Here is a 26,649-nt window from a genome sequence, read left to right as displayed (position 1 = left end):
TAGTTCATTTATACATTAAGATTACGATTATTATTAAAATATGTGTTTAAAAAGAACAATATTTTATGGTGTGTAAACTATCATTTGTAACAACAGTCATATGTAACAACCGAAAAATATCCAGTTACCGTCACATGACACAAAAAATATGCATGCAAAAACATGCTATAATGCATCATCAGATTCTCCTCATTCCATGCCAACAGGGACATATATACACACACACCATTATACCATTACATTTTACCATCATTTTGGTTCCAGGTTTGTATTTATTCTACTCCATTGTTATTACTGCATTGATGTTGACGTGGCCAAAAAATGTAATCTCTGATGGTGCTGTACAGTACATTAAAGACCTGAAACACGACAACAGTAATCAGAAACATCGTTGACGATTTTCACTGTCGTTTGTCATTTACATACAAAAAGCATAAGAGCCTCAAACAAAAGCAATAATAAATGTAAGTTGATGTCTCACGGTTTGACTATGCCTTTATTGTCTTTGTAGTGTTGACGTCTTGATTAATTCGTCGAATTAATTAACGCAGCGTCAATAATACTGGTATCATTAAAGTTTGATTTACGGTAAACTGTTGTTTTTTTTGTGGGCGCGTTTACTAGAAGCTTTACGGCGGTCACCTGTTCGACGTCACGGTCCGAGCAGCATCTCCCCCGAGCGGCGTCGGCCCGCTTGAGAAACTACTGGCTCTTCCAGCGAAACTCCCGTCAGTGTCGCAACTTTTCCCGGGCGGCTGTTCGAAGGCGTGCGCCCACTGTTTTATTTTATACGCATATATATATATACATACAGAGAGAGATTTTCTAGGGAGCGACGCGCACTTTCACGTCGGCGGCGCAGCAGCTTTACGCGGGGACGCTGCACGGCTGCTAGGCTAACAGACGCCGACGGCTAAACATGGTGGCCGGGCTGCGGCTGGAGAGTTCTTAAATATTTAAGGAGTCCTACTCGCCTTTCCCGTGGCGCTTATGGCGACGCCCCAGAGCCCGAATGCGGTTTTATTTCCGACGCGTTCAGGCTGAAACGGGAGCAAGTGGCGCTCGGGAAGTTTTAACCCCAACTTCGTGGGTCCGTGTCGCCAGAGCAGGTGACGCCGCCGCTTCGGTCACTTCACTACGAGTCGATTCGCCGAAGCCGTTCGAGGACGCCGTGTTTTTAAACTCCCATTTTCTTTCTTTTTTTTAAAATATTTTTTATTTAAAACCGCGTTTTTTTTTTCGGAGGCTGCGGACAGCGTGCGATGCGCCGGAGCTCCGTGCACCGCCGCGGGGGGACCGATGCATGGCGCGGCCGGCGCTGACTGTGCACCGTCCCGTCCACCTTCCGATTTCCAAAGACGTGGCGCGGGAATTACATGGAGACTAGCCTGACATGCCAAGGAAGGAGCTACCACTGCCAGAGGGTTGGGAAGAAGCCCGGGATTTCGACGGGAAGGTTTACTACATCGACCACGTCAGCCACACCACGAGCTGGATCGACCCGCGTGACAGGTACGCCGCCCGTCCCCTTTAGCACGTCTGTCACAGCACCTTATTACTTGTCAAGGCCTTTTAAAGGATGCTCTGCACCTCGAGGTGACCCGGACTGGGTTAAACCTGGATTATTACAGGTATATTTGCATATTTTGTTATCTGCTCCCGTTTCGACAAACACAAAGCCCCATTTCTTCTCAAATACCTCATTATGCGTGCCCGGTAGGCCAAGGTCAAAGTGCACCACAAGGGCCTTATACAATATAACCTGGCCGTGGAGTATTATTCCCCCCTGGGTGGTTCGCGTGCCGTCACAACTAACATGTAAACTGCCCAAATTGTGCATTTCGTTCCACGACGGGAAGAGAGACTGCCATGGTGACGCTGAGCAACACCCGATAGGCGATCCTCTTCGCTCCTGATTGTAACGAATCCCCACCGGAATGCATGTTCCTCATCCGTGGAGATGAGTGCGCCAGCAATCCAAAATGCGTCTGGGGATCTAAATATGGCCCCTCCTTGCGAGTAGGATGTAGGTCTCCATTGTACAATTCACAGTGAACATGCGTGGACTTCACCTTTAAATCCGCTGTGGCAGGTGATCTGGAATCCTCCATCAGTGCTCAAATTCTGGAAGCTCCTGGTTACAATTTTTGGCCAGTGGACCATCCTCCACCCAGCGCCGCCATTGTATACACGCTCCAACAATGCCACGCCGCCGTATGGGACACTAACATGACACCCAGTGTCACGACTCGCGTTACACAATGCGCCTGTTGAGAGTGGTGCAGCGTTAAATGAACTCCTGAGTAGTTACTACTGTCCGTCGATGAGTGGCGAGTAGACCAGACGCTGGCAGCGCCGTAGCAGATGGATGAAGCCTGTAACAGTACACTTATCTATACAGTTCCTGAATGTAAATGTAGGGGAGCAAGGCTTTTCTGCTCTTTGGCGAGTGTATAATGCAGTTATAGTCTATAGTAATTACTATGTAAATAACAAATACTAATCGTATAGGACAAGTAGCAAAAAAAAAAAGATCTAAACATATTTTGTCCATTTTTAATGTTTTAGTAGGTGAACAAGGGGTTTCTCTTGGGGATCCATGCATTACTACCTGTAACCTGTTACATCCAATTTGCACGATAACAGAGAGGAGCCGTCCTATCCAGCCCACTATCTCTCCCTCATCGGAGGGACCAGTCTGACGGACAGGGGTTATACTCTGTAGGAGCAGTTTGGAAAAGCGTTGAATAAGCGCTGGATTGAATCATTTTACCCAATTTGCATCATTGCACGGTCACACGCTCTGCTTATTTAGCAGGCATAACGGGGTAATACGGCTCGCGTTTGAAAACTAAGAGGCCGTGTGCGGTTGGGATAATCCTGTTCAGTTTTCAGTCCCTCCAGGAATTCTTAGACTTTTGAAGCAATTGACGCGGCTAAATTTCACCTCAGCTTTTTAGGGAATTATTTTTCCCCCCTCGCACTCTTTCACACATTCCCACATCCAGACGTGAATTTTCTGAGATTTGACAAGCTAACAAAATAATCATGTGTTGAATTTGTATTAAATGTTGTGATTACAAAGTCTGTACCATTCGAATGTTCCATTTTGAGTTTAATTACTCCTGGCACTCCTGTTGCAATCTTCAGTCATGAAAACGACCCCATAATAAATACGTTTTGATAGCTAGGTCATCAGTGTATAGGCCACTTGGCTCGACGCAGAAGAAGAGCAGTGAAGAAGCTGCTGTTGCGTGTTCTCGCTGTGGACTGATGGGAGGTGACCAGTGATGGGGTTTGGTCTTGGTGGAGTGTCCCCTTACATCAAGTGCCTGTAGCTCCAGGCAGTGTTGTGCATGCTTAAGGCTTTACGAAATGACATGATTCACGCAGGACATGCTTGTCGCTCTAATAGGAGAATTTAATATGCCTGGTGGAACTAGTGAAACCCGTTTTTTGAGAATAGCAGCAATACGTCACACAGGTATGAGCAAGGCAACGTACTTCTGGAAATCTTTCCCCCTATAAACTCATCACGCTGTCATCCATATTCTTCATTTCATACGCTGATGGACCATAAATATTGGCTCAGGGGACTGGAATGTTATCTGCGGCACCACTTTATTGGTGGATCTTGAGCACGGCGTGGTCATAAACAGCTTGAGGAATTTGCAGCTCCCGTGAACGAAGGTTTCTGACTCACGGTCGAGCTATGCTCCTCTGTGTTTGCGCTCTGCCACGCGCTTTTTTCCAGATTGCGTTTGAGTGTTTGCCTCGGCGTAAAACCTTGCCATCGCCGTTATGCTGTTTTCTTTGCAAGCGCTTATTTCACCTCGTCCTGGCACAACGTACGGGGCAGTGGTGGCCTAGTGGTTAAGGAAGCGGCCCCGTAATCAGAAGGTTGCCGGTTCGAATCCCGATCCGCCAAGGTACACTGAGGTGCCACTGAGCAAAAGCACCGTCCCCACACACTGCTCCCCGGGCGCCTGTCATGGTGCCCACTGCTCACTCAGGGTGATGGGTTAAATGCAGAGGACAAATTTCACTGTGTGCACCGTGTGCTGTGCTGCTGTGTATCACATATGACAATCACTTCACTTCAACGTTCCGTCCATTATGGCGGCCTGTTTTGCATGTGCGGTCTGCGCGTGAGGGCGTTTTTCTTGGCCCCGCCTCTCCTGCTCCCTCAGAAGTCTGGTGCCGTTGGGTGCTGGTTCTCAGTGGGCCATCAGTCTCCCATCTGGCCAGGTGTGGCATGTAGTGTAAATATGTGCGCCGCCTCTTCATTCAGCTAATCAGATCAAGGACCTCATGTGTGAGCTGTCCAGCTCTGGGTGTTGACTAGGGGTTGGCGATATGGCCCAAAAACAATGTCACGATAAGTAGTCTGACGGTGGCGATAAATTTAACCAGCATAAACAGGTTACCAAAAAAACTATAAACGCAGGTTCTAGTGCAATAACACTTTAAGAGTTTACTACATAAAGTTAAAGTCTGAGCTAACTGCCTCCCAGGATTTCAGACAGTCTCATAAGCACTCGGGGGCTGATGCTTGGGATGCTGAAATAAGTTGGTGGTATTTCCCCCTGTAGCGTTTTCAGGCTCCTTGCACTAACTGCATATTACCGTGGTCAGTGTACATCCAAAATTCCACACCACTGAAGTAGCAGCTTTGTTGGGAAGTAATGCTTCGCCTCTGGCCATGTTTGCCGTCACCGTTACAGTTTTATTAACATCACGCCTCACGTATAATGGCTGCAGCGTAATGAAATTAGCATATTGTAATTTTAGTTGTCCGGTATTATTGTGGGCTATAAAATACTCACCTCTATTATTGACCTTCAATTCAGACCACAGAAATCTCTGGCAGACTACAGTGATCTTCAACAGGCATTGTAGCAGACAACGCCCCTACTACCTGGAGGACCTGATGTTAACATGAGAGACACACTTTAAACATGGCAGCGGGCACCAAGCTTGCTAGAAAAAAGTAGTGATGTAACTATAAGAATGGCTGTGCGTTTTACAGTTATGTAATTAGGCAATGTGGACACACACACAATTTTATCTAAAATCTAAAAAAAAAACTTTATTTATTAAAAAAAACTATTTATAATATTTATTTACATTATAAAAACGTTCCTGTTTCTCTCCCCCATAGTATTGAAAATAGTATAGAGTATCAAGTACCATCCTTAGTATCAGTATCGAGTTTGAAATTTTTCTATCATGACAAGCCTACAACATATTGCATTTTTGTTTGTTTTAACACTAATCTGAGATGTGACTGATAACTCTGACGCTTTCAGGATGCTGTAGGTAGACAAAAGGACAAATGCTTGTCACTCACAATGCAATTTACCCTATACTGACCCATTTCCAGTCACCCACTCATTGTACAGGGTGGGTCATTTATATGGATACACCTTAATAAAATGGGAATGGTTGGTGACATTGAACACATTTTATAAGTGGTCAGAAACTTGTAAATAACTCACAAAAGAATAAAGTTACATTAAAACCATTGTTTTTCTTGTGAAATTACCAATAAATTTGATGTCACATGACCCACCTTCCTATTGAAAAAACAAAAGTTGGATCCATTGGACGACTTCAAAAAGGCCACTATGGTCAGCACCCATCTTGAAAAGTTCGCCCCCTCACATATGCTAATGTGCCACAAACAGGACGTTAATATCACCAACCATTCCCATTTTATTAAGGTGTATCCATATAAATGGCCCACCCTGTAGTGACAGCTGGCATTTCGTCATACTTTTAGTGTTGCCTGCAATACATGTAGTCATGAGAACGATATTGCAAACACCTGGAAATAAATCATAAGTTGTCTAGTAAAATAGTGCTGGGTGAAAACAGTGATGCCGACACAGATCATTTATTTATCAACCTTGTGTTGACCTCTGTGCAGCAGAGCTGTGCATCCCATCATACAGAATCCATAAAAGAATTTTGATTGCAGTCCTGTTAGGAAGGGCATTAGGCAGGAAGGCTGCCGCATCCCACTTGCTGTGAAACATTCAGAATGGAACCTATCAAAATGGTTTCCTTGGTTAACGCCAAGCGGCGAAGCTGTACGTAACGAGGCTGCCGTCCGCTGGGATCTGTGCCTTTTCTGTATGCCCCAGCCATGTGACTGGCGGCAATTTTTGAAGATTTACTTGTTTATTTATTTTGCAGAAGCGGCAAGCCAAGCCCTTCCTGCGTAAGCACACCAAAGGTTAAATTTAGAATGGCCCATGTTCACGCTCTCCTCCATTATTCATATTGTGAAAGGATCTAGATTGGTTTTCACTACTGTGAAATCTGCTTAGCGGGAAAAGCACATCCTTTCCCCGTCTGCTGAAAGAGGGCTTAGAGCGCCACATGTGACAGATAAATGATATTTAAATGATATTTGGAATATACTGAATAAAGCTGTACTTAAATTGTTAACATTTTTAAATGTCCCCTTTCATGAAAATTTCACTTTGTGAAATTATTTAACATTAATACGAGTTCCCCCAGCCTGTCTATGGTCCTGCAGTGGCTAGAAATGGCGATACGTATAAAGAGCGCTTTGGTCATTCTGCTCCGCCGTTCAGAGAGCGGCAGCTCAGATGGTCGGATCTGGAATTTGTCCCCTTATGTCATCATAAGGGGGAAAGGTTACCTCCTCTTTCTCATGCTTTGTCCACCCAGAGAATTTGTTTCTGGAAAAATGCTGACACGACTTCCTGTGTACACCAGGAATCCCCGGCACTTCTGTAGGCCGCTGTCCTCCTCATCCTGCCTCTCTTAGCATTTAAAGCTACAGACTTTAACTATTAGTAAGCAAAATTGGTTGTAAAGCGCTGGTGGGACATGACGAGGAATATAAGAAAAGAAAAAAAAAAGAACACAGCTGTCGTCCTGTGCTGTGTCTCTAGGGACCTTTGGTCTTGTAGGGCCAGTGTGTTGCTGCAGAAACCTCCAGGCAATGCGTCAGCAGGACTTGTGGAATGCCAGAGCCCCCGGCTTCCGGCTATTGTTGCTTTGCAAGCCCCCCTAGAGGTGAATGCCCACCATTCTTCTGGTCCAGGCCCCCTGTGACACACACACACACACACACACACACACACACACACACACGCTCCAGACTGCTGATGTGTGTGTGTGAGGCAACGTGTTGAATCATAATCTTTCAATCATGACTAATGAACAGGCTGTGAGTTCTCACTTCTATCCGTTGAACTGATGTGACTTGATTTGTCCTTTTTCCAGGCAGACCAAGCCCCTGACCTTTGCTGACTGTATTGGAGATGAACTGCCTGTGGGTTGGGAGGAGGCATACGACCCTCATGTCGGCGCCTACTTCGTGGACCACAATACTAGTGAGTGATTGTAGATTGACATGATGATAAGTGTATATAAAAAAAACACTTTTCAATAGAACAGAATTGCCATATTTGCACATATTCACACGTCATATGTCAATTTTAATCTCAGAATTTGTTTGCTTCACATTATTACATCAGATTTTACAGATTAAAAGCTGGTATTCATATTGCATTCACTCAAAAACACTGAAAAACAGAACTGGTTGCAGAGTCAGCTTTAAAATGTAGTCATTAATCGGTTTGAATTAATTGCTTTCGTTTGCCCTCACTCCTTTCCCTGGTGTCCCATTTTATTCTCTTCTCCCTCTAATTTGCCCTCATTCCGTCTCTTTTTCTCCTCCGTTTGATGTACTGCCTGCTCACTTCCTTTCAGAGAGCACCCAGCTGGAGGATCCGCGGGTGCAGTGGCAGAGGGAGCAGGAGCTCATGCTGCAGGAGTACCTGAAGGTGGCCCAGGATGCGCTGAGCGCCCAGAAGGAGATCTACCAGGTCAAGGAGCAGAGGCTGCAGCTGGCCCAGCAGGAGTACCGGCAGCTCAATGATGCCTGGAGAGACAAGTCCTCGTCCCAGAGCAGCTGTAAGGGAGCATCAGGCCTTGCAGCGTGGCGTTCTGCAGCGTTTCAAGGGAATTAATGCTGGCAGTACACATTACGATGAATCTCTGCTCTCTCTCAGTGAATTCCAGATCTTCTACCAGCAGTAAATATGATCCAGATATTCTCAAGGCAGAGATAGTGACTGCAAAGAGTCGGGTAAGACTTCCAAGCATTACTTCCAAGCATTATTGCCCCATAATTTCGTCACCTATAACTTATTAAAGCACTGTGTAGCCCATGCAATGAACTTTAATCAAGCCGGTCCTTATTCCATAATGCAAAGTACTAACGCGGTGCGTTTTTGTTTATTATGAGCCTTTGCCTGAACCCCACTCTTCCTTTTTCAAGGTAAATAAGCTGAAGAGGGATCTGGCGTTCATGAAACAGGAGCTTCAGTACAAAGAGGAGGGCTTTCAGACGCTGAAAGAGTAAGCGGCAGATTTAGTGCCACCTTCAGAGATAATGCTGAGTGTGTGGGCTCTGTTTCGAATTTATTTGCTCTTTGTTTCTGCTGCTTTGCAATTTCTTTCTTTGTTGGTTTGCGTGAAATGTACCTCGCTCTTCATAACCACAGAGAATGGCCCGACCTTGTGCTGGTGGTTGATGTTAAACCTCCCTTTGAAATTTTTGAATTTACATTGGATTAAAATTCTGCCTTAAACCTGTGGCCCTCTCCAAAGGGACTCTCTGCCTTTATACCGTTTGACGTATCCACGTTAGCACTGGCACACTCCCAGGGAATTGGCTTCATTTTATAAAAAAAAAAACATAAAGAGATGAAGATTAGTTTACTAATTGTGGAATTTTGTGCTGATTTGTAGCCCTCCAGTAATCCCTCAACACTCTGTTGGCCTACTGTCACGCGCTACACCTACATGGTGTAGCTCCAGCCTAGCTGTTTCTTTCTTTTTTGTCAGTAACAAAACCGACACATAAAAGTGTGTATGTGTATCTGGGCAGTCATCATTCATGGCCTTTTTTAAAAGTCAAATTATAATATTTCTATAATTCTTATTTTACTTGTTTCAATTACGACAGGCCGGGGGACAGGAAAAAGGGAAGGAGAAGGGATGGAGGGGGTTACGGGTGAATAGAGAATGATCACAGATTCATTCTGTATCGGTACCTGCTAAAACACAAAAGAAACAGCAGAAAAAAAAAGCACTGCAACATCCAACCTCTGTATAATGCATATTAAATATTATTAATCAGCATAAAGTATTAGTAATATTAAACATGTTCAGCCGGCCCAGACAGCGTGTGTCTGTGAGTTTGCGACCTAGTAAGACTAGCTGTTTCTAATAAATTGGCTACCCGCAAACATGTAAACAGCCTTAGTTTGACAGCATAATTTATGAACAGAATAGGCAAGAAACGGAACCATTGAATCACACGTTATATGGCCTGTTTTACTAGATAAGGTGTCCTGTTGGGTTGGGTGTCTGCCCAACTTTTACGACCCTTCGATTGTCATGAAATGTGTTTTCTGAGTCAGACGGGCAAGAATTCACGTCCCTGAAAGACTAAACATTCACGGCACTCGCGTGTTGCCTTCCCCTCCCTGCCTGACCCACTCTGTGGAATGTGGACAGACCTGTCACAGGAGGGCACACACACACACACACACACACACACACAGACCTGCCGTTGTCTGCTGCATTTAGTTCATATAGTCTGCTTTTGCTAATCTTGATTAATTTAATCCTTGTCACTGTGAACAGAACATGGCAGCAGGTTTATCTCGCTGATGGTTTGAAAAGCCGGTGCTGAACATCATGCATGCCCGGAGTATCTCCAGCTCGTTATTTTTACATTTCACTTAATCGGTTGTCTAAATCAGTGGATCTCACCTAAATCTCACCTAATCTGTAGCGCAGACCTATTTCACCAGTTTACACAGGAGACCGTTTTATTTCCTAATGAATATCATTTATGGTGACTCATCATCCACTGTCAATACTGTAGCTAAATCAACAAGGGCTATATCAACGTTATTACATTTGTAATTGTATTATTCTATTTTAGAATTTTACTACACTGTATTTAAACACACAGTATTTGTGAATATTAACAATAATCTCAGGGTGGACCAGTAGAGGGAGGACCAGTAGAGGGAGCCCAAGTTCCACATGTGGTACCCGCATATCACAGTTTGAGAACTAAGGACATACACCGATGAACTAGATTTCCACTTTAGTTATGTTTTTCCGTAAATATGGCTTAATCAGTGCAATGTCAAACAAACAAACAAACGCGTTTAATGATGTTTGTTTTGACTATTTTCTTATTTTCAGAATCAACCACAAGGTTTCCAGCAACTCTTATGGCTACAAGCTGCATGAAGCCCAGGCCATCCTCAAAGAGGTGAAATCCATTAAAGATGCAATCAGCAGTGGGGAGAAGGAGAAGCAGGAGCTCATGCAGGTAAATTTCACAGACAGATAAGCAAGTTCAGGCCTTGGATTTCTAATGAAATCCATTACTTCTGTGGAAATCAGTCAATCTATTAATCAGAACTGATCGATTTCAACCCTCCATTTTTATTTTGTTCTTTCTTGTTTTGTTCTTTATGAGGTGACACCTGTGCTACAGTGGGTTCTGTTTGTCTTTTAGATGCTCAGATCCTCTGGCAGCGGGTTTCAACATACACTGGGAGTCAGGTTTCAGACTAAAAGATTACATTTTTGTAGTCTAGGCCTAGGCTTTATGCATGAATGGGAATCTTGAATCTTGTTTCATTTAATTTTCTTTTTAACGTAAAATAAAACTAGGCAGCAGCAGACTATGTTCATTAATGGATGCCTGATCCTCTGTATGTCCTCCCCGCTGCTGCAGCTGACAACAACCCTTGCCCGCCACCATTTCTTTTCTCACTGCCAGAGCTGCAGCTTGTCTGTCGCTCCTGCATTCAGCCTTGTTCATTATTTTGCAATAAAGCAGTTCCTGTTTCCCCAGCTTAGATCAAAATTAACGTTTGTTTGTGACTTTTGGCAATAATTATTCACGTGATGCTTTATTAATGTTCAGCACTGACCTGCCCCATCATGAGTGCTTACCAGAGCTCGCTGGCCAGAACGATTGGCATGTCTGCAGGGAGTCTGTAGTTCTGGCCGTTTGTGACTGTCATTTAGGAGCTCTTGGCTCTGTTGATAATGAAGGATGTGGATCGCCCATCACACAATTCCAACACTTGCCGTCTGGTTTGAAACATTAAGACACGGGACAGGACCTAAACTACAAAAGCCATCTGAAGACAATGTTTTGTCATAACATACGTTTGTAGGGGGACTGTAATTTATTTCCTTGACAGCCTGATGGTTATCCATCGTTGATCGAGAAACGCATGACGTTTTGATCTTTAAGGAAACCAGGCATGTGCTGTTGAAGCTTTTTATTGCTCATAACTGATTAAAATCTGTACTTTTATGTCATTGTTGGAACAGCCGGGCCGGTTGGTTTTGCATGTACTTTAAAACCGGAAATTTAATAATCACCTATTCTAATATTGTATAAAGGATGAACTGTGCTTTACCAGTATTATACAGACATTATGACACAGGTCACAGACAGCTGATTCCAGTATTTGTTTAGGAATAGGACAATCCATCAATCAGTAAAACTCAGTCATTAAGGCAACATAGCAACACAAGGTGCTTTATACAATAAAAATTTTTTGTTAAAAACCAAACAATGAACATGCTAGGGCTGCAATAACGAATTGATTAGATCGATAAAAATGGATTACTAAAGAGTCAGCAACAAATTTCATAATCGATTCGTTGTTGCGCGACGCTGAGAAATTTGATAATTAAAAGAAACTTTAGTTGAGGGCAGCGAACTTTCTCTCTCGCACACCGATACCTGTTCGTCACCTCATAGACAGGGCAGAGCAAAAATAAAAAAGGAAAGATACAAGGGCATAAAGGACATAATTTGCCTCCATTTTAATGCGTGGTTTTATGCTAAACCACGCTTTGAACATAGTCCATAGCGTGGTCTGACCCGCCTATTTCTCCTCCCACGGCAAAACAGCGTGCTCATCAGCCCACGTGACAACAGAAGCCGCCAAGGGGCCACTGAGCAAAGCACCGTCCCCACACACCACTCCCCTTTCATTCTGTGTTTCACTGAAGGTGATTGGTTAAAAGCAGAGGACAGCTTTTGTTGTGTCACCGTGTGCTGTGTTGTGTTGCACAATGACATTCACTTCTTACCTCTGCATCCCTGCCACATCAACTCCATCTGAGTGGCTGTTTTCTGCAGCAGGCAACAGAGCCTCAAAGAAACGAGCGAACCTGAGCCAGGAGCATGTGGACATGCTCACATTTTTCATTTTTGCATTGCAATGCAAAGTGTCTGAACAAAGGCAGTGAGAGAGAGTAAGTGTGTGTGTCAGTGTGAGAGTTTGTGAGTGTGCATCTGCAGTGTAGTAGAGAGAACAAGTTCTGACATTCAGACAAATCTGGTCAAATTTTCTGATATATTGTTCTTTAATTTTTATAAATTATTCATTCCTTTGGCAGCTCATGTGGCAGTCTATATATTTGGCAGATGTAACACATACATGTGTATGTTTTTTGTGTTAGTCCATTTTTATTTTATTATTATTATAAAAGGAGCAAGATGTTTGTTCATTTTCTAAACAATAAAGGGTTGGAAATGAATGTTTTTTTTATCCGATTCGAATTAATCCGATTAATAAAAAACAAAAAAAACAGAAGACAGATTAATTGATTATTAAAATAATAATTAGTAGCAGCCCTAGAACATGCCATGATGAAATTATGTATATAAATTTAACCATGCAAATAATATTGTGTGGATCACTGAATCTCCCACCTGATGAGTCTGCAGAACCATTTAGATGCCCTGATTTGGACTGATAGTCTTATGCGTTTTTTTTTTTTTTTTTTTTTTTTTTAGAAACTAGCTGTACTTAAGGATGGTTTCCAGCTGGACTCTGGTTCCCAGTCTGACCTGTGGTCCAGTAACCCCTCCTTGGCCAACTCCAACCTGTCCTATCCTCGCCTCTATTCTGATGCAGAGTCCCAAACGGACATACCCGCCGAGGTGAGTGTATTGTCTTTTAAGAAAGACACCAGCAAGATAATCTGGCATATTTGAAAGTACTTATTAGATTTAATAACCCCAGGTTTCTGTTTACCGTGTTCTGTCATGCTCTTGTGACTTCCTTGAAAACCAGTTTGTATCAAACAACAATAAGCTGGCAGAGAAGGTACGACTGAGCCTGAAATATGAAGAGGCAAAAAGAAGGTATTAACTTTCTCTTTTGTTTTGTAATTGATGTGTATTTAAACTTGTTACTTGTTGAAAGTAGCTTTATTTGTATTTATCAAGTGTAATGATGTCAGAGATTGAATATATAAAAATATACATTGTTGTTTTTCAGGGGACCAACATGTTTATCAATGTCTATAGATTTGGGTTAGTTTCACGTTTTTACTCTTTGGCCAGACTGATTTGCTCTGCACTCTTTTCTCATCAGAATCGCCAACATAGAGGTCCAGATAGCCCGGCTGGATAGTGAAGCATGGCCAGGCCTCCTGGACCCAGAGCGCGACCGCCTTATCCTCATCAACGAGAAGGAGGAGCTGCTGAAGGAGCTACAGTACGCCCGGCCTTGCAAGCGCGCCCCCAACGATGCAGAGAAGCTCGAGTCCGAGAAGAAGCGCCTGGAGAGGGACCTGCAGGCTGCCCGTGACAACCAGAGCAAGGCCCTGACAGAACGGTGAGGCGTGCAGCAGTTGACTGGAGGATTTGAGGATCCAATTTGAAGATGGAAAAAAAATTGCAATTTACACAGAATTAAGTTAAGAATGTCTCCAGGTGAAGCATTACCTGAAGGTTTCAGAGGTTGTGAAGTACAGCCCACAAGTTACCTCTTACCTGCTGTGCTTTTAGGAGAAAATGTGGTCTTATTCCATCCTCCCCAGTATGGCTTTCACAGCAATATAATAAATGTCAGACGTTTTCCTCCTGACGTGATCATTTTTTGCTTTTCTGGCCATGATTCAGGTTAAAGTTGCACTGCAAGAGGAACAAACTGGTGAAGGAGTTGGAAGAGGTGGTGCGTCTGGCCTCCTCGCTGCACTCGCAACTGAAAAGGTATTCAAATAACCTCGTCTGCAGGCACAGAGCGCGCGTAGAACATCTTTTGAAGGACACTATACATAGTCTTCAGACTGAGAGTGTCTTCTGATGCCCGGCAGTCATTACGATGAAGCTCAGTTGCGCTCGAAGGATTGCGTTGCTGCTAGGCAACATCTCGACTTGCCAGCCACATCAAATCAGCGTCCATGCAGATGCTATCTTCTGTGATAAGCTGATGCCAGCTTCGTGCTTTGATGTTACCCCGCTGTGCCAGCAAGAGACCGTTGAAAGATGAAAATATGTGTCTTTGTACAGAACACAGTTGCTGGTATGAGCAGTGGAACTTGATTACGGGTCGGCCTGTTTGATTAATTTTTTGTGAAATGTAATGCGCATTTTTCCATTATTGAACTTGAGAGCAACTTTAGCAGTAGCGCTGCACTTCTCTCTCCTTTGTGTTGCTGAATCATGTCTAATTCATTATCTGCCATGCTGATTCACATCAAAGGCGTTGCATGTGCTTGACTTAATGAGCTTCTCTGCGTTAATTAGCTTACTTTTGAGCCCAGCTTGGTTACGCCATGCTTTTTTATTTTTTATTTTTTTCTCAGACTGTTAGAAGCGGTCTTCTTCTGAACCATTTCCCCTGTTTCTCCTCCCACAGTTTGTCCGCTAGCACCCTCTCCTGCTCATCGGGCAGCAGCAGAGGGTCCCTGGCCACCACCTCCAGCCTGGGCTCCGCCTCATCCCTCAGCTACACTGACATCTACCTGGATCAGCCGGAACTGGGGGACCCGGACTTCCAGAGCAAGCTGGAGCAGCTGCTGCAAGACGGAGGTTCCCCCGGGCCTGGCTACCGGCCCTCCAGCTCCATCACCACCATCCACGAGAACGAGGTGTCAGAAGCCGGCGGCGGGTTGAGGTTCGGCTTCGGGGCGGCAACAGTGGTCGGGGGCTCTCGCACCCAGGCCCTTCGCCTGTCTGAGACGCCGCTGTCCATGAGCTCGCTTTCGCCGCGCTCCTCGCTGTCCTCGCTGTCACCGCCCTGCTCCCCGCTGGTCACCGACTCCTCCTTCCTCACTGGGGAGCTGTTCTCCGGCTCGGCCGCGGCTCCTCCCCTCTCGGCCCCCATCAGCCTGGACCTGGAACTCCAGAACCGGCTGTCGGAGCTGCGCTTGGAAGACCAGCCGCAGCACCAGTTCCCACAGGCCTACCGCGATGCTAAGCTAGACGCAGTGTCCTCTGGAGACACTGTTAAAGGTATGCTGCTGTCGAACTCCTGATCCCATTATGCTCATTTAAGAAATAAATGCATTTAAAAACATTAGGCCCTCACCAATGAGCATCTGTACTGGATCTAACATGTGGGTGTTGTACCTGTCGAGAGGGAACAGAAGATTTCACCCTGAAACCGGAGAAGTGGAATCTAGAGTTACGCTCTCCTGTACGCTACACCACCTCCCCTGTGTGAACCTTCTCCGGTCCCCTGCAACCCAAGAGTCTTGAGGTTAGGAACAAGTCGACGTGGCATCAGGTGTCACTATGTCACCCCCCCCCCTCTCTTGCAGATGCCATGGTGCAGACCAAGGGGGCGGGGCCTTGGACCAAGAAGGTGGGGGTGACCTCGGCTGTGTCTGACGAGTCGGTGGCGGGAGACAGCGGCGTGTACGAACCTTCTGAGAAGAGGTACAGCGCTGGGCTGGGATTAGGGACTAAAAGATTGTGGAGCTTTTCTCCAGCAGATTTATGGGCCTTTTGCTGATTAGTTATTGCGTGTGCAGTTGCATTACATAACCAAATGCTATCCCATGAATATTACATAAAAATTGTCAGCTTTTGAAACCCGGGAACATTCTGTTTTGTCACCCAGGGCTTTGAATTTTATCAGGGGAGAAAGTAGCACAAACTGAATGATGAAAAGGGAGGTAATGAAAATGCATTTGAACTGAAAAACCTCAGGGTGGAAAAGGAGGTTTAATGAAAAATAAATAGAAAAATTATCAAGTGATTTGATTTATTCTGAAGCAGATTTGGTTAAAACTGTTGGAATATGATGAACATAGTTTCTTTTTTTGGTAAATAATAAACATAATTTTCACATTTAATATACAATTTACAGTTACATTTTTCACACACATCACCTCCACTTTATGAGTGATTTTATTTTTTGTCAAATACACCCTTCAGGACATAAATAATTGGCAATACACGTGAAATGATGAAACATGGTTCTGTGTGCAGTACATTGCACCAGTTTTAATCAGCTAATATACATTTTATTGCCTCCATTAATTTTTTTATTTGAAATTTTTACTTTTTATTTAGTGTATAATTTCACTGATATAATTTTATAAAATTAGTGTCAGAAAAGAAGTGCTTGTTTTGGCCATCAGTATTTTGTTTTCTGTGACTGCACTGATTGCATGAGGTCCTGACATCAAGATAAAATATTATTCAGGGATGTACAAGGATTGGCAAGAATAATCAGCAGGCTAACAATCCACTGTCAGAGCTGGGACTGATAATGTTTTATGAACATGTGTTCTTTGTTGTTGGATTTGCATTCTACTGCATCAGTTTATCATATTACAGATTGTATATGCTATGGGCCAGATTTACTTACCAGGGGCAATTTGTGGAAGGCCTGATTATGTAAATGACACAGATTTACTAACAACACATCAATTAATGGACACAGACACAGTCGGGTTGATTCAGTAATGACCAAGGCGTCCTATCAAGAACTGTGCTAATTAGTGTAGGATTGCAAACCTGCTGAGGGGGGAGAAATGTGCAGAGCACAGCACTTCTCAAGCCGTGGTGCAAACAGGAGTCCAGGTCCACGTCTTATACAGACCATTGACAAGTAAAGATGAGTTTGAAAACCAAGACTACGAACATGTCTTGGTCTGAGTTATTGTTCTCCGTTGAATACATACAGAGCCATTAAAAGCTGATTTCAAATGCTGGTGAAGCTGGTCAGTGAGGAATCTCTGTTGTCGCTGTAGGCCAGGCCTTCCCTCCGACCCGCTGAGCTATGAGGAGAGCACGTCTGCAGGCTGCGCTCAGATCAGCTTGGGCCTCAAGTATGACGCTACAGAGAAATGCTTCACCGTCTTCCTCCTGCAGCTCTCCAGCTGCACCACCTTCTCACTGCCTGCAGACCAGAAGATGTGAGTTCTTAGAAAACTGCTCCTGTAAAACAGGGGAAAAAAAAGTGAATTACAGAGAAGAAGCAGTTGTGGAAAATATGAATAATTCTCTCATTTCAGACATGTGCGTGTCGCAGTCCTTCCGTGCTCTGAAACCACTCGCTGCCTCTTCCGAACCACCGGCACCCTGGTCCGGGACACCGTTAACCTTAATGAGGTCTTCAGTCTTCACATGTCCTACAGTTCCCTCAGACAGAAGACGCTGCGAGTGGACGTTTGTGTCACCAGCAATTTGGGCAGGGAGGAGGGCCTGGTCAGTCTCAGATTTTCACACGATTATTTTCTTGTATTTTTGATAAAAAGCCGGATGTATTGTAATGAGTTTCTCACCCTTGATGTGAACAGGCCGGGGCCCAGATTAGCCTGGCGGATGCTAATTACTCTGGGGAGAGGTGCACTAAGTGTTACAACCTCCTGAGTCACATCTACATGCCTGAGATCACAAGTAAACCGGAAGAGTCTCAGGCGAGTGCAAAGCCCCAAAAGAGGCATTCATTGAAATATTTTATTTACAAATGTAGTTTTATAAAGGTACTTGTAATACTTGATTCATTGTAACATAGTTCTCTATGATCTGCATGACTGAAGAATGAAAAAAAACATAATTTTAACAAAAAAAACAAAAACAAAATAATTATAATATCATGTGAGCCTCATTCTGTTTGATTTTTCTTTTTATATCAGTATAGTTACCTTGCTGCAAAATCAGCTTTTATCCATGGCAACGATGTTCTGGCTGACCCCTGTAGCTGGATCAGTGGGACTCTCTCAGACATATAATGTTGTGTTTTGCGCTGCTACTCCAGAACTCCCTTCCTGGGACCCCAGAGAGAGCAGCTGCCCATCTTGACAATGCATCAGAGGACGACTGGTGAGTTTTCATCCTCCTCGCAGAAGCAGCTCATTATGCCAACCCATCTGCCCCACCCTTTCCCCCGAATGTTTTCTTTAAACTTGTGGAACAACGAGCGCTTGTCACTGAACTAAGAGGGGATAAAAACAGACCAAATCCCACCAATCAGGTTCCTGCACACAATGGCAGGGTTTGGGTTTCTAATGTAGCCCCTCCTCACTCAGCCATAGCTTTGTTACTCAGTCTATCACTCACTTCATGTATCCATCCACACTGTTTCCTCCTCTTTTGTGTTATATATCACTATATCCAGGATACTGGGAGTGTGTTGAAAGCATAAGCTGCTCAGTTTGTCCACCAGCTCTTAGACCTGTCTCGGTCCCACAGGGCCGGGGACCTGCTGGAGACTGATGTCTTCCAAGATTGTGAGGGCAGCGACGTTGAGGGGGAGGAGTTCTACCCAGACAGCAGCCAGTGGGAAGGAGAGGAGGAAGAGGGGCAGACGGCCAAACCTACTCACATGGTGCCGACAGCTATGGCTGAAAAGGTCACCTGAAACGCTCCTTCTGCCACCATTTGTTTACCCCACATTTTATTTTGCTCTTCACAGTTATTAAGAACAAACAATTTCCATCCAGGGAACCCTGACCACATGCAACGCAACTCATCCAATATAGGCCATGAAAATGCACCCCCAACATTTTTTTCCACATTTACACAGAAATTTCAGAGAACATATGGTCATGAAAATGTCCCTTAGAGTAACTGAAAAGTCATGGAAATTCTTTTGGAACAATGTGTAAGAACACAGATATTCACAATATCACAGTCTCAACAATGAACAACAACAATTTTTATGCATGTGCATGCATGCACACAGACCAGAGGGAAACTAAAACCAAGGTGTATTCAGTTGTGATCATGTAGGTATGTGTTTGTAGGTCTCTAATTGTAATATGAAACTTTGGGAACCCATATCAAGAAAATTTCACTTTGTGAGATTATTTAACGTTAATACGAGTTCCCCTAGCCTGTCTGTGGTCCTGCAGTGGCTAGAAATGGTTGAAGTTGATTTTATTGTCATTTCAGCTAAATATGTGTTAGATAGAACATAGTGAAATGAAATAAGGAAGCGGACCTGTAATCAGAAGTTTGCCGGTTCGAATCCCGATCCGCCAAGGTGCCACTGAGGTGCCACTGAGCAATTCCGTGCAACTGTCACAACACACTGTTCCCCTTGCCCCTGTCATGGCTGCCCACTGCTCACTAAGAGTTATGGGTAAAAGCAGAGGACAAATTTTGTTGTCACTGTGTGCTGTGCTACAGTGTTTCAGAATGAGAGTCACTTTACTTTCATCACTTAAACAATTAAACAAAGTTATGTACTGACATGCACGTGTGACACACAGACAAACTGGGCTACATAAAGTGCAAACGGGACTCAGGCAGCGCCAAGAATAACATTTAACTATAAACATGTAGACAATAATGAGACAGACAGCGCTAAACTAGTGAAATGAGTAATACGTGTGCAAAGTCGAGCTGTGCATTAATAGATAATACTACAGATAGATAATATTATTCAAAATAACAGAGGTAGTGTGTGTGTGTCAGACCAGAGTGGAAAGTTCCTGTGGAAAGAAGCTATTGCATAGTCTGGCAGTGAGTGGCCCGAATGCTTCGCAACTGGGAATGGGAAAAGTCCATGTGAGGGGTCCTGCACGTTGCTGCATGAGAAGAATAAATAACTGAGTAAGGTTTTATGTACAGTGTGTGTGGTTTGCACATTGTTTTCAAAGTAATGATGAACATGTAGTGTAGTGGATATTGGACAGTGATGGTAATGGTAAATAAATATTAATATTGCACGGATGGAGGATAGAAGGAAGTAAGTCTGGGGGTTCGGGGTTAGAATGTGTAGTCTGTGCATGTGTGAGTTTAGAGTGGTCACAGCTTTTGGGGGAAAAACTCTTCTAGAGTCTATTTGTCCTTGTTGTGACGCACCGTCTCCCTGAGGGCGACAGGTCAAACAGATCAGAGCCAGGGTGGGAGCTGTCCTTGATGTTCTTTGCTCTGCTGAGGCAGATGCAGATGTCCATCAGGGGAGTCGAGAGGGTCAGTAGCAGGTTGGAGTCCAGGTTGTGCTTCCTGAGAACCCTCAGGATGTGTAGCCGCTGCTGAGCCTTCTTTAATGACTGCTGGGATGCTGTATATCCAAGAGGTGTCAGCAGAGATAAGGCAGGCCAGTGATGTTCTCAGCTGTCTTCAACATCCTCTGCAGGCTCTTGCGGCCGTATCAGACAGTGATGCAGCTGGTCAGGATCTTCTCAATGTGGTCAAAAATCCAGAAACCAGACCCTTATCAATAGGGAGCGTTTAGAGGCTGTTATATTTGCCAAAGTTCATGCATGTATTGCATATTTTCTAGTAATCCAATAGGGGCTTCCAAACCTTCTCTTTGACTTCTCGTTTTAATGAAGAATTCTTGTTTTTAATGAATCATACAAAGAAAGATGTGAAAAAACTTTGTAAAATGACCCAAAAAGCCTGCAATGTCCTGGAGGTTCTTTTGAGTTAGAATAGTTAACATTGAAAAATTCAATAATTATAATACATTTTATTTACATGTTCCCCTGTGTAGGGGATCCACTGTGTTCTGTGAGTGACTGTTAATAACTGAATTTGCTCCCAAATAATTGAAGTAAAAGTGTACTGTTTACCCTCAGACCAGAATTAAATAGGCTTTCACTTAAGTGTGCAGCTCTGCGTTATGATGGATTATTATGTTGCTGACATGTCTAATAAGTGGTCTCATTATTCATCAATGCTCACCGGTGCACACAACAAAACGTGCGCTCTGTATTTAACCATCACCATTGGTGAGCAGTGGGCAGCCATGACAGGAGTCCGGGGAGCAGTGTGTGGGGACGGTACTTTGCTCAGTGGCACCTTAGGGATTTGAACCGGCAGAGTTCTGATTATGGGTCTGTTTCTGTACCCGCTAGGCCAACCACTGCCTATGTGTCTCTGCATTTAATGTGTAGTGCTTGTTTTACATTTTCCTGCCCAGACTTTCAGTCGACTTCTGCATAGTTTATTTAGTATGTCTGGCTGGTCACTGCTCTTTGGTTTATTCTAATGAAGAAGCCGCTTTGAAAGTGTAGTTATGGCTTGAAGCTGTTTATCAGAGCAGTAGATGCACTTGCTCATAAGAGTAATCTTGAATACACTCCATCGTATCAGGTACAATTGAGGTAATGGGATAAACTTGGAAATACATTTTAAGGTGAAAGCAGTCTTCATCTGATGAGTAGAATTTAAATGTCAGTTCAATAATGCAGCATAATGAGGTCTAGATGTTTTCACTCAGCATCTGACATGGCTCCTCTGGGTAGTCACAACATTTGGCAGCAAAGTACATCTGTGCCTGCCTCATCCATGTGGCATCTCCTCAGAAAGGTTTGTGAAACACGTGGCTTGTTGAAGGAAGTGACCCAGAAACTGTATAATACAAATTATATATGTTTTTCTCCTGATTAGTTTAGAATATCCATGCTATGCAAATGCACCATACCTTGTGTACCAAAGACTTCTGTGGGGTTCAATTGGACAGATAAATGGTGGCCAGAATTGAAGTCTTCTGTAATTAGTTATCAACATTAAAATGTTACTATTACATTATTACAAATATGATGCATAAAAAAAATGAAGTGTCTGATGATGGAAAGATTGGATCATGGCATGGGGAATGAAGAGTAACAGGTGGTTTGACTGGTTCCACAGGTCAACAAGGAGACCAGTATGGATGACCTCCCACAGTCCACCTCGGTGGTCCGACCCAAAGAGAGAAGGCCGGAGCTGCACCAGCAGAATCCCTTTATAAGGGGAAACACAATCATCCGCTCCAAAACCTTCTCTCCTGGACCCCAGAGCCAGTATATCTGCAGGGTAAGGAGACCCTCACACAACTCTCATGTCAATGTGGCGACCAGACCCTGTGTGAGGTGAATAGTGCATCCTCACAGCGTTGGAGATTTAGCAGGACCGATTTGTGTGGTTTGTGTTTTTGCTGCTCAGATTAACCGCAGTGACAGTGACAGCTCCACCTTGTCCAAGAAGTCACCGTTTGTAAGGAACGCCTCAGAAAGACGCAGCGTCCGCATGAAGAAGGTGAGTCCACAGCTCTGGACGTTCCTTATAGATCCTATGTAAGGTGGGATCAATTAAATGACAACACGTTTACTGCTACAACGTTCAGAACTAGTGCAGGTCAATAGTATCTTTGCTGGCTTTAAGTAGTGAACCACGTCACGTTCTACTGCGGGCGTTGCTTGCATATTCCAGAACTTTCTCAGCTGCGTGTCTGAGGAAAAACTCATGAAAATTACAGCTGATGATCGATGCCTGAAACTGATGGGGTCTGTTTTACTCCAACTTGGAGGAGTAAACACTGTTGTTTAACTTAAGCTTTTCAGGGTTGTCATAAGTATAGTTTAACAATTTTCGGACAAATTTGACATTTTGTGATTTTTTTTTTCACATATGCACAGAACTTTCAGAGAACAAATGGTCAAATTATTTTGTACCCTGTCTATATTTTGTCAGTGGCAGTGTAAATAAAGTAGGAAATAACACATGAAGCCATTTGGAATTCTGTGACATTGTCATTTTAGTCATCCTGTAAACACCAGTGACATCAGGACATTAGTCGGAGTCCCTCTGCTCATCCTCATTGGAATAAAAAATATATATATATATATTGAAAATGAATTTTTAAGAAGATCCAGAAATGTTTAAAACTTCTTTTAGTCTAATAAATTTCTTTAAAGCCCAAGGTCAGGAGGATGTGCGCTGCAAGGCTTCTGTTAGCGGGGAGGACGGGGTTTTTAAATTAAAGTAGGTTTGCTTTGCCTGTGTGCTTTTCACTTCCTCAAGGTGAAGTTCTCCCGGCCTTTGATGCTGCTGCTCTTTTTTGGGCTTGTGAAGGCTGCTGGAGGAAGTGGTCTGGAGTTTGCATAGTTATTCTAGGTCTAGCACACCCCCTAACACACACGTTTCTTATTTTTTTTAACATTGTGCATTGAATTGGTCATTAAAAAGAAGGCCTTTTCTGTTTTTGAATAATAAGATGATGGGCTATTTGGAGGGGAGAAATGAGCAGAACGTAGTGCAGGGAATCGTGAAAGAAGATTTTTTTTTTTCATGGTTCTCTGTCTCTAGCCGCCACTGCCGGCGAGGGGCCTGGACGGTCTGCTGCGTACCTCCCTGGACCTGGAGCTGGAGCTGCAGGTGTCTCGGACGCGGCACAGCAGGCTGGCGCAGGAGCTGCACGTGCTGCGGGAGCTGAAGGGGCAGCTGGAGGAGGCGCGGCAGCAGGGCCACAGGGATCTGCCCGCCTGGGTGCAGGAGGACGAGCGATTCCGTCTGCTGCTGAGACAAGCTGAACGACAGGTCAAAGCCGCAAGCTGTCCAAACACGCACACACACACACACACACACACACTCTCTCTCTCTCTCAGAACTACCGACTCGTTTACGTACTCACTCACAACACCCGACAGAAGGAATCGATCACGTTCCCACCATGTTCTGACATACGTCAGCTTTAATTACGCTCGGAGGGAGAGACGGGCCTGCCTCCTATCAGCCCGTCTCTCTCGCTCTCGTTTACCCCTGTAGACTGAGGAGGAGCAGCTGCAGCAGAAGCGGGTGCACAAGATGATGCGGGCTGCAGCCAAAGACGTGCACAAGATCCGCGGGCAGAGCCGCAACGAGGTGCCCGAGGTTCAGACGTTCAGGTGAGGCTTCCGTCACCACTGGACCAAACATGCGGTTAGATTGTCAGCATTTTAAAAGTTTCACTTTGTGAGATTATTTAACATTAAAACAAGTTCCCCTGGCCTGTCTATAGTCCTGCAGTGGCTAGAAATGGCGATAGGTAGATGGCTTTGGCCATTCAGAGAGCGGCAGCTCAGACTGTCTGGTCTGGAATTCTCCCCTTTATGTCATCATAAGGTGATTAATTTTTTTCTCAAAAAATGCAGAAAGGACCATGTGTCTGCGCCAAACATTGTGGTTGGGGAATGGGGTTGATGACGTCATTTCTGCAAATGCCCACTCACGTCTACAGGCTGCTCTCCTCCTCATTAGCATCTCATTGTGGGACTGGATCAAAGTGGCTGTAATTCTGCACCATGGCTGGATTTCAGAAAGAAACTTCAGAGACAGTATTAGGGGACCAATAAGACCGATATAAAAGCAGAAAAATAATAGGGCACCTTTAATCCAGGCATTCTGATAGTTCAGCTAGTGAATCAGTGGGGCAGTGGTTAAGGAAGCGGCCCCGTAATCAGAAGGTTGCCGGTTCGAATCCCGATCTGCCAAGGTGCCACTGAGGTGCCACTGAGCAAAGCACCGTCCCCACACACTGCTCCCCGGGCACCTGTCATGGCTGCCCACTGCTCACTCAGGGTGATGGGTTAAATGCAGAGGACAAATTTCACTGTGTGCACCGTGTGCTGTGCTGTGTATCACATGTGACAATCACTTCGAAAATACCCCTCATACTGGCATACACACAGTCGTACCCTAATCATAAACAGTAAAACAGTCCCGTTTTATGTCGTGTCTTTCTTTAACTCAAGTGTAGTAAAGCAGATCAGAGACAAAATAAGTCAAACGAGAGACAAGCACTGGGTGAACAGAGAGTGATGGACATTGAGGTGGTGAATTCCACAGTTTGAGTAAATGTCCTGCTGCCCACGGTGGACCTCTGACATTTAAGAATTTGTGACAAAGCCAAATGCAGGTGAGAAAAAAAAAAAATGACACATTTCTCCCGCCTGCCTTTCCAGAGAGAAGATGGCTTTCTTCACGCGAGCGAAGATAAACATTCCCAACCTCCCAGCCGATGATGTGTAGAACATTTCAAGTGTTTCCTGTCCTAACTGCTGGTTCATCAAACGACAGTAACCGATTTCTAGTGGTGTTATGAAGAACTTGCTATTTTGTGTAGGAAATCGCTCAGAGTTGCATATCTGTATAGTTATTTTATTGCGTTATTCTTTTACTTTTCTGTTTTTTAAAGTCTGTAGCATTGTCTTTCTGTTACTAATATGTGAATATTTTGGTATTTGTGTTAGGAACATTATGGTATTTGGTTATTCAAACGCAGCAGTGCGCTTAACACGGCGTGAATCGTTCAGTCATGAGGTACTATGGGAAAAATAACCTTTTTTTTTTTTTTTTTTTTTTTTTTTTTTTTTTGCCCTAAAGAGCAGTATGAAGCTAGGAGGAAATCATCTTCATTCAGACTAAACTGTCCCTTGTTTGAGCTTCTTTGTGATCCACGGCGTTCCCACAATCTCACGCGTCGAGTCTGCACTTAACCCTCGCTGATTCTCAGGTAGAATGTCAAGGTAGTTCATGCACTTTAAAAAATAAAAAGAAGAAGAAAATATTGTCCATTAGAGAGGGGAGAGTGGAGGTCGCCAGCACAAAAGCTCATGAGGCATTCCGAGTCATTATAATTAGGAAGGAAGGAAGATCTGAAGGTTTTATTTAAGAAAAAGTGAAATGTAATCCCCCCCTCCAGACCTGCGTAGTTTCACACCCGTACTTGACCTTTTCTCTGGCGGGCGTGGCGTAGCGTTAATCAGCTGCCGCCGGAGACCCGCGAAGGGCTTTTTATCATCTGCCGCCATCTTTTCTCCGCGTGATGCATCGCCCGTCGTTCCATTCCACATTCCCTTTCATGTCCGTTGCAGAAAATGGGGCATTCCCGAATCCGTTTGTTTTGGAGGCTCCCAACTCGACTTCCTGTGTGTGTGTGTGTTAGTTAATGTCGCAGACCAAACTAATGCAATGCAAATAAAGATGAAATATGCATGTGCAGCTGAGGCAGGACTGGGGTGTTAAACTAGGTCAGCTCGGCGGCTGATCAGAATTCCTTTACTCCGAAAGGTTAAATAATGAATGCGGCGCTGGGGTCTGCTTTCAGCAGCGGGACGCGGGTTACGTAATCTGCCGCCAAAATCCGCACAATCAGTACATGTTTTTGGGGTTCGATCGGCCAGAATCAGTTTCTTTGATGGACCAGACCGGTCAACCTTACAATGCAGCTTCCTACCAAACAAAAGGCAGCCCAGGCACAAGCCTGCCCACGGAGGGGGTGTGACGCAGGTTGCCAGGCAACCATGCCAACCCAGCAGCGAGAGATGTCTGTTGCAGTGGTGTAATTGAGGATGTGTGTGTGTGTGTGTGTGTGTATGTATGTTCCCCTCTTGGCCTCTAGAGAACCCGCCCCTCCTTTCATCCAACCTGTGCTCCTGCATAAACACCCTCGTGCCCCACGTGAATCGTGGACTCATGAGTCAGCAGAACACACACACACACACACACACACACACACACACACACACACACACACACACACACACACACTCTCCTTTACTTTTTGAACCTCACAGCGAGAATCTAAATGATCTTTCTATTAAGAAAAC

General features: G+C 44.4%; 1 protein-coding gene across 3 annotated transcripts; it reads left to right on the top strand.

Annotated features, from left to right (window-relative positions):
• The first annotated feature begins 467 nt into the window (after positions 1–467).
• wwc1 (WW and C2 domain containing 1) lies at positions 468–25,408 on the top strand. 3 transcript variants are annotated; one of them, XR_003750052.1, is made up of 22 exons: positions 468–1,512; positions 7,261–7,370; positions 7,750–7,953; positions 8,052–8,128; positions 8,321–8,400; positions 10,267–10,396; positions 12,896–13,042; positions 13,176–13,246; positions 13,479–13,721; positions 14,009–14,098; positions 14,748–15,343; positions 15,652–15,769; positions 17,092–17,256; positions 17,356–17,548; positions 17,641–17,760; positions 17,884–17,895; positions 18,135–18,166; positions 18,536–18,695; positions 21,932–22,096; positions 22,226–22,318; positions 23,369–23,946; positions 25,003–25,032. XR_003750052.1 is itself a non-coding variant. In XM_028982331.1 (22 exons), exons 1-22 carry the CDS (start codon positions 1,394–1,396, stop codon positions 25,067–25,069), a joined length of 3,363 nt encoding a protein of 1,120 aa, XP_028838164.1. In that variant the 5' UTR covers positions 488–1,393; the 3' UTR covers positions 25,070–25,408. The 3 variants fall into 3 exon arrangements, 1 of the variants encoding a protein (XP_028838164.1); XM_028982331.1 differs by lacking the exon at positions 17,884–17,895 and having other exon boundaries at positions 488–1,512; positions 18,102–18,166; positions 23,369–23,599; positions 23,828–23,946; positions 25,003–25,408; XR_003750051.1 differs by lacking the exon at positions 17,884–17,895 and having other exon boundaries at positions 470–1,512; positions 18,102–18,166.
• Positions 25,409–26,649: the final 1,241 nt, after the last annotated feature.

This window comes from Denticeps clupeoides, chromosome 6 (genome assembly GCF_900700375.1).
Source record: "Denticeps clupeoides chromosome 6, fDenClu1.1, whole genome shotgun sequence".
NCBI classification, from domain to species: Eukaryota; Metazoa; Chordata; class Actinopteri; order Clupeiformes; family Denticipitidae; genus Denticeps; species Denticeps clupeoides.
Note: the sequence above shows the minus strand (reverse complement) of the source record. Positions and strands in the feature narration are given on the sequence as shown.

Coding starts and splice junctions, on each gene's coding strand:
- wwc1 (XM_028982331.1), top strand. CDS start 1,394: ATGCCAAGGAAGGAGCTACCACTGCCAGAGGGTTGGGAAGAAGCCCGG. Junction 15,770..17,091: donor TACGAACCTTCTGAGAAGAG/GTACAGCGCTGG, acceptor TTGTCGCTGTAG/GCCAGGCCTTCCCTCCGACC. Junction 18,167..18,535: donor AATGCATCAGAGGACGACTG/GTGAGTTTTCAT, acceptor TCGGTCCCACAG/GGCCGGGGACCTGCTGGAGA.